We start from the raw sequence: 8,339 nt of genomic DNA on the forward strand, positions 1-8,339 counted from the left end.
TAAAGTCAAATTAAAATACCCTTCCCTCACTTCAGTTTCATTAAAAGAGCTGTAAGTGATTTAGTTATAAATCCAAATCAAATGAGCCTCGTGTTTCACAATCTATAAGTCAGTTTGATCCTGATTTATACCAGGGTTTTCCTTATATTATAAAGCTTAGGCGCAGCCATTTTGGGCACCGACTAAGCCAAATGAATGTAAAAAATCAATGTGGAGAGCATCAAAACTAACTAAATGACAGATCTAATGGTTGTAGCTGTGGTCCCCAGTGGACTTATTTAGCAGGTTTTATCATTGAGCTTTGTAGGTTTTGGTTATTTATTATCTGGTCTTGCTTTTCCCCATTTTTGCACACATATGGTCATAATAATGATCTCAAATGATGTCAAAAATTGCATATTTTCATTGAAAACGTCAGATTTTCTTGGTGAATGACCCCTGATCCCCTCACCACCAACACCAAATACATGCACCTAAGAGAAAGCACTGTATAAATATGGCTACTGTTTTTGTGATATCTCAGAGTCAACACACACCACAGCTCAGTGGTTCTGTTGGGCTCAAACAGCTGGTATGGAAGGCTCCAATAAAATAAACACATCATATCCTAGTCAGGACAACAACCTCACATATTAATATTGATGTTAACTAATCTTATGAGGAGTCTGGGTTGTGTTAAAAACGTAAAATCACGACAGAACAAATGTGCTAGCTACTTTTCCCAGATACTGTTAGTCCCTGAGGGGGGGATACCACCTGCCAGAGAACCGGTTCTGTCAGATTTCACTGACTTTATCAGATGAAAATTCAACAAAAGTAGAATTTAAACACTTCATGTCATTTCTAACCGTGTAAAGTAATAAAAATACATGTAAAACCTACCTCTGACACACAGTAACGACATGGCAAAGCGCTTCCAGCGACAGTCCAGTAGTTTCGCACAGTTTGTAGAGCAGGCTGTCAGCGGAGATTTACTCCGTCCCGTGTCAACATGTTCAACATCCGTTAAATTACTTTTCAAACCGCTGCAAAGCTCCCAGTCGACGTCTACAGGTGGTTTTCTGGTGCCGGACCTGGGCAGAGAGCGGCAGCCCCCCGCCGCTGCCACGCCATTATCAAAACTCTCATCACAGCTTTTCAGACTGACGAACAACCTGAGGGCACTGAGAGAGGAGGAGGGGGGAGGAGGAGGAGGAGGAGGAGGCGGGGTCGAGGCACCTGTCACTGGCGTCTGACGTGACCAATGAGATTACAGGAGAGCAGAGGAGGGCGGCCTAAAGTGAAACGGACCAATCGCTGAGAGGGACAGGTTGGAGGAGGAAACAGGTGACGCACACAGATTGTACAAACCAAACACCTGTAACTTTCTGCGAGAGAGAAATTTGGGGGTTTTATGAATTTTGATTAGGATTTCTTTTTTATTTTTTATATATATATATATAAAGTGTTTTTTTTTACTGTACCTGTATTATAAGATGTATTCATTACATATGCTTTTTTTTATATACATAATGTTTTTTTAAGCCAATGTGAATGACTCCTATTGTATCTGCAACATGCAAGGTGACAGATTTCTCAATTCTTTTTCATTTACAAGTTTATAGTTCTTATCAAAGCATTTTCTCCTTCAGTATTTTCTCTGTAGCATTGTTGTAACTCTTCCGTTTGATTCTTTCAAGCTATAAGTGCTGCATGCTACTTTCATTTTTCCCCCCCTTTGGATGTTTTTATGAGAAGTGTTACGTCAGGGTTTATCAACCCCATCATCACAAAGAGCTTTACAGAAAAAACAGCCCACTTTATGATAATCAGCAGTCAAAGAAAAAAAAGAGACACTTTACATTTGTGTATAGTCTAATCCCCAGATGTTCACTATCTATTTTGGTCTTCAATGTAACATGACTTCTGCCCCAGTTGTTTTTTCTGTGAACCAACAAAACAAACCTTAGGCCCCTTTCAAAGGTGTCTCTTGAACAGCCACACCATAAACCATGGACCCCAAACTACAAGAAGTTAGATTTGAGTAAATCTGAGTATGGTCTTTCTGAGGAGCTACACTGTAGGCCTACGTGGCTGAAACAACACCAACAGCACCACCATGTGTATGTAATGGGACATTACATTGCGTCTGGACGCATTTATTCAACCATTTTTTCCCCTAATACTTCTGCACCAATTATTATTTTCTCCTTCACTCTTTTCATCAAATGTGGGGAATGTAAAAGTTTGATTCGGCAAATAAATGTGTATTTCATGTTTTGGCTACAGAATATTTTCAATGCAGACTCAGTTAAATAACAGCTAAATAAATAAATAAATAAATATTAATAGTAGCAGCAGCAGTAGAAGTTGCTGTAGATACTATTATCTTGCCAGCGGAACCATAGTCTTTTTTTTTGTAGCCCGCCGGAGTTTTTCAGCGTTGCACCAGTGATGTAACTTTCATTTCCTGATCGGCAAGGGTCATACACATGAGTGCAGAGTTTAGTTAGTCCAGTCTACGAAGCTGAATCTTCTTCTTACAATCACTTAACTTAATCTAAACGATGTTACGGACGCTGTGTCGGACCGGCGGGGCCCTGCTGCAGGTAAATAAATGCGTTATCATCATACACCGCCTGTTAGCTCGTCACAACCTGCTGACAGTTGGTCCTCCGGCTGTCGGTGAAGTGTCTGTCATTCACAGTGCAACCGTGTGTTAATAACTGAGGAAATGTCACTCTTCACTGTGATGGAAGTGTCACTCAGTTGTTTTAAGTTAACAAGAGAGCTACCTTCTTTTAGCTAACCACTGACTGATAGATAGATAATAATAGAAACGGATGGGCAGGGGGGAGTGGGCATGCTAATGTAAATAGGCTAACCATTCATTCTGTGGAGAAATTGTACTTTTGTCCATATTAAACCTTAATACTGTTTACCTATATGTAATACATACTTAAGGAAGGATATTATGCTGTGGGAAAATACATTAAGAAAGCCAGCTAAATCTAAAATGAAGTTGTTGAAGTTATATTTCACAATATTAACACTTTTTAAAGTGGCTCTGAATAACGTTACTTATTTTAAAGCTGCAATATGTATGTAGTATGTACTCCAAACAAGTAGGGGGCAGCATATAAACGGAGTAGCTGCTAACTGCTGCTAACTGTAGCTGCTGTTAGCTAGTAACGCCCAGTAACGATGCAGCTAGCACTGGAGGAGTGTTAGTTTTCTTATCGCCCTATAAAGTGGCTTTAACACAAGAGTGTTCACATACTGTTGATGATTTTAGTTACATTTTTAATGTTTTGTTTTGTTTTGTTTTTTACATAATGCGCCTTTAATGTTTTGTAGTTTCTATACCTCTTAAAGGAGTTTACATTTTTACTTTTTCGCTAGACTGATGACTGGTAAGTTATCTTTCAAGCTAAAATGCTTAATATTAGCTGGTTCCAGCTTCTCCAGTGTGAGAATTGCTGCTTTTCATCATTGTAAATTTAATAAATTTCCATCTGTTGATTGGTCAAAAGTTGCCATTTGAATATGTCAGCTTTGGCTCTGGTACAGAGTAATAGAAAACACAATCAATATCCTATTTTCTTCAAAGGTGCAACATGTAAGAATAAGCCACCTGTTGAACTCCTATTCAAAACAAATGGGGGGGCAGCATATCAAGCAACCGCTAACTGCTGCCAATGGTAGCTGCCGTTAGCGGGTTAGCCGTGCAGCTAGCAGTCTTGACTGGGAGCTCGAAACCCAAAAAATTGATAGTGTTTACTAGCACAGGATACTTGGACTGGGATGGGCTACGGCTAGCTGGTTAGCATGCTAAACATGCTTTGCATCACAATACATAACATCAAAACCGTTATTCCTTCACTTTCCGTTGATTGTTTCACTCAATGTTGACATTTTTCACCTGAAATTCTTACATATTGCACCTTTAAACACATACAAGTGACATCATCTTTGCAGTTTGGACTAGGTTGTGGAAAGCATCTGTTAAGGATAGATTTTAAAATATGATGTGAAAGTTATGCATCAAGCAGGAGTCCTATATTCTGATGGCATGTCATTGTACCTGTGTGTCTCTGTAGCAGACCCAGCGGGCCGCGCCGAGGTTGTGGGTCACGCCGGCCCAGCAGCGATGGGCGTCCAGCCTCCCCATGAACACTGTGGTCCTGTTCGTGCCCCAACAGGAAGCCTGGGTGGTGGAGAGAATGGGTCGCTTCCACCGGATCTTAGAGCCGGTAATACCTCTTTACCTCTTTAATGCTCTTCAGCAGAGCATTAGTGTAAAAAATTAGAAAGGGAACTATCAAAAGCTCAATAACTCTTTCATCTCTTTTAGGGTTTAAACTTCCTCATACCTTTACTTGACCGGATCCGCTATGTGCAAAGTCTCAAGGAGATTGTCATTGATGTACCAGAGCAGTCTGCAGTATCTCTAGGTATGCAGAGTGTCAAATTCTTGATGAATAATATACAACTAAGCTTGTGTGACATAATTTAACAGACAGTATATTTTATTACCTTGTTTTTACAGATAATGTAACACTACAGATTGATGGAGTGCTTTACCTAAGGATCCTAGACCCTTTTAAGGTATTCTTGAACAGCTGCTTCATTGCGTTGTTATACTCAACTCAAAGGGATAAAAATGTCATCTTTATGTCTTGACCAATTCTTTTCGTTCCCAGGCCAGTTACGGCGTTGAGGATCCAGAATATGCCGTCACACAGTTGGCACAGACCACCATGCGTTCAGAACTGGGCAAGCTCACACTGGACAAAGTGTTCAGGGTACGACAAGCTACTGCTTTACCTCCTCTTGTTCTGTAGGTTTGTAATGAAAGGTGCCGTAATCACTTCTGATGTTTACATTTCTGCTTTTTGAAGGAAAGGGAGTCGCTTAATTCCAACATCGTCCACTCCATCAACCAAGCGTCAGACGACTGGGGGATCCGCTGCCTCCGTTATGAAATCAAAGACATACACGTTCCACCTCGTGTCAAAGAATCCATGCAGATGCAGGTGGGCTGAACAGAATGAATATATTCTTGGTCTGATTTATATCAGGGTTATTACATACCAACTCACCTAGGCCCTCCCAGTAGGGGTTTTTACTGCCTTCAACAATAAATACAACTTCCTAAACCCTCTGAGTCTGGTGAAAGTATTTTGTTTTTGTACAGATAGCCCAAGAGATCTTTTAACTGTCTGAACAAGACAAACCTCACTATAAAATTCAGAGCTTTACCGGTGAGGCTCTGGGCAAGCTAGGGAGGCGTATAAATCTCAGAAACGAGTTTTAACACGTGTTTTTATTCATTCTGCGTAGGTGGAGGCTGAACGCAAGAAGAGAGCCACCGTGCTGGAGTCTGAAGGGACGAGGGAAGCGGCCATTAACGTCGCCGAGGGTTGTAAACAAGCTCAGATTCTGGCCTCGGAGGGTGAAAAAGCAGAGCGGATCAATAAAGCGGCTGGTGGGTGCACTTAGAGAGCCAGTGTTTTATCCGTGTAGTTTTTAATGCAGCGTGTGTGCTGAGAGATGTTGTTTTTTTCCCATTTCTGCTGCTCTTCTTCAGCAGAAATACTTGAATTACTGATGTATTTCACATGGTTACTGTCACCAATCGATTACTGTGTTCCCTCCAGGTGAGGCCCAAGCAGTCTTGGTCAAAGCAGAGGCGAAATCTAAGGCCATCCGCGTTCTGTCGGACGCTCTGTCTGAGCAGGTGAACACCACTTTGAGTTTTTTATTGAGATCACAGTCTGTCATAGATTTCAGTTCTTTCTGATCAGTTTTATTTCGCATCCTACAGAATGGAAATGCGGCAGCCTCGCTAACTGTGGCCGAGCAGTACGTGAGTGCTTTCTCCAAAATCGCCAAAGAGTCCAACACCATCCTCCTGCCCACTAACGCCGGTGACATGAGCTCAATGGTCACACAGGTATTTCTCGCTTGAATTTATACGTCAAAGTGGCTTTGTTATTTTTGTAGTCTTCAGTCACGATGATAATGTTTCCCCGTCCTGTATTCCTGCGTTCAGGCTATGGCCATCTACAGCAAGTTGGGAAAGACGAGCCTGAAAGCGGCGCCGGAAGTGTTGGAGAAGAGAAACAACCATGAGAACCAATAATAACAGAGGACTTCATGAATGAACTCAAAGCAAGAGAAATAACACAGAAGCAGCAGTTTGTTTCAGTTATCGGGGCTCCAAGGCATCGCTGTGTGAGCGGAGTTAACCTTCTGGCAGGACAGAAGGACAAACTTTCTAAACTTCTGGGATGTTTTGCCTTAGAGTCCTTGGAAAATCACACTTTTTGTCAGGTTTTTAGTCTTCGCCGACTATTGTTTATGCTCAGTTATTGTCAGATCGATAAATTTACACCAGCTGTCAGCCAAAACTCATACCAGTGACTTTGTCAGGCTGACAACACGGAGAGCTGATGCAGTTTAAGTCTTCGGTGGTGTGTAGTTATGATTTAGTACCATAAATAATTATTTCTCAGCAATTTCTTCTCACACACATCAGATCTGTTGAGGTATGATTAAGTGTTTATACCCACATAGAACTCAACGCTTAGGTTTTGAATCTGCATAAAGTATAAGTGAAACATACGATGGTGTGTAATGTCTTCTCCTTTTGCAGCCTCCTCTCCAGGGTCGACCCAAATAACTGTTTTCATGTTCTGTGGATACATTAGTATTAATGTGGCGATCACAATCATCTTCAACTGTTTTCAGCGTCATTGGGACCAGCGACTTTAATTAGTTCGATGTGATGTCTGGCTGGATGCCTCAGAATGATGAAAAGTGTAGTTGATTCATAATTTGGTCGACGTAAGATGAAAACATTATTTCCCTTTAAAAACTCCATCCTTTACTTGCTTTAGAAATACATGTACGTCTTCAGAAGGATTCAGAAGTAAGTCCCTCTTGGTAACTAGATAGTATGAAGTCATGAAAAAACGCCCCTGTTCTCTTGTGTTTATATTCACCCCTTACGTCTTATGGGATATATTTATTACATTTCATGGGTCACCGCAAAGAATGCAAATTTGTCATTTCATAGACTTCACTGATGCTTACAGGTTTAAGGAAACATAATGCAAAACATGTCTTTGAGACTCTCAGAAAGTAAAGACTTCAGTCTGTATATGACTTGGTGGAATGGGATGTTGTAAAGCACTTGTTTAAAAATGTAGGATAATGTTAGAAGGTAGCTTAATAGAACAATTCATGACAAACAACTGGACTTCTTTAAACCTACTGTTCTGACTGTGGATGAAGAAAAACTTGACAGTATGATTTGAAAATGCTTTAGTTGACCTCCATGTTTTACGCCTATGTTTGGGTTCAGCAATGTTAAATAAATAAATAAAAAATAAGTTGGTTGACAAAGTCTGTGTGTCAATATTTCAAAATGTGCTACTGTGATTTAAAATCATTCCAGGTTTGGTACAAATACAGGAAGAAATTACTGCAGATTTCCGCTGCTGGAGATCATTTTCCAAAGTACAGCAAATGAAGTTATGTAATATTTGGCAGTATAGCAGAAGACAAAAAACTACTCAAGTACTGTACTTAAGTCCAATTTTGAGGCATTTGTCGTTTACTTGAGAATCTGTACTTTTTATTTTTTTTGTATTGTACTTTTTACTCCACTACATTTAATTGATAACTTTAGTTTGTAGTGACTCTGCAGATTGCAGGCTGCATCACAGCCAGAAGAGCACATTTTTAATTGATATAATTTATCTACAGTCTAATAAAAAAGAAAAGGAAAAAAAGCTGATTCAGATCATCAGAAAAAAGCTGCTTATCAGATTCAATAATTGGCTGAGTTAATATTGGTCGACCCATAGTATACAGTATATGCATATATGTATAAGATGACTTTTGACTTTTACTTGTACTTTTAATACGTCTATAGAACATTTATTGCCAGAAAATTACTTAAGCACATTTAATTTCAGGTATTTTTCCTCAAGTACTATTTATATGGGGAACTGTCACTACCAAAGTAATACTTTAACTATGATTTCCCCTATACTTCTTACAACACTGTATTTAGTAATTTAACAAAAAATATCTGATCGAGAGTTGTTGTTTTTTTTTGTAAGAATACAATCACCAGAATACTGGATGAGTTTTTGCTTTCGTGACAGTTACAGAGCTACAAATCTTTGTTTCCATCTGCCTCTCTGCGTTAGAGGCTTCTTTACAGGTGGCACAGAAACAATAACATGAATGGCTTGAGGCATGTTGTTTTGTCGGCATTGTATTTCATTGCATTTTAAATGACTGTGATAAATTATTGAATAAATAAAAAAAGTGCAAGACTGTGAAGT

General features: G+C 39.7%; 2 protein-coding genes across 3 annotated transcripts in view; one reads left to right on the forward strand and one right to left on the reverse strand.

Annotated features, from left to right (window-relative positions):
- The window catches only part of unc13bb (unc-13 homolog Bb (C. elegans)), a 70,856-nt gene extending 69,773 nt beyond the window's left edge, over positions 1-1,083 (reverse strand). For both annotated transcript variants that reach the window (XM_084383878.1, XM_084383877.1), the window contains exon 1: positions 883-1,083. In XM_084383878.1, coding sequence (XP_084240004.1) covers positions 883-904 — 22 coding nt within the window. In that variant the 5' untranslated portion in view covers positions 905-1,083. The remainder of the gene's footprint in view (positions 1-882) is intronic.
- A 1,348-nt stretch (positions 1,084-2,431) lies between these two features.
- On the forward strand, positions 2,432-6,606 carry stoml2 (stomatin (EPB72)-like 2). The gene is made up of 10 exons (XM_084339749.1): positions 2,432-2,588; positions 4,080-4,232; positions 4,334-4,433; positions 4,529-4,587; positions 4,683-4,784; positions 4,881-5,015; positions 5,323-5,467; positions 5,640-5,719; positions 5,807-5,935; positions 6,035-6,606. Exons 1-10 carry the CDS (start codon positions 2,547-2,549, stop codon positions 6,122-6,124), a joined length of 1,035 nt encoding a protein of 344 aa, XP_084195875.1. The 5' UTR covers positions 2,432-2,546; the 3' UTR covers positions 6,125-6,606.
- The last annotated feature ends 1,733 nt before the right edge of the window (positions 6,607-8,339 follow it).

Source organism: Pagrus pagrus (assembly GCF_965226575.1).
Source record: "Pagrus pagrus genome assembly, chromosome: 19".
Classification (NCBI taxonomy): Eukaryota; Metazoa; Chordata; class Actinopteri; order Spariformes; family Sparidae; genus Pagrus; species Pagrus pagrus.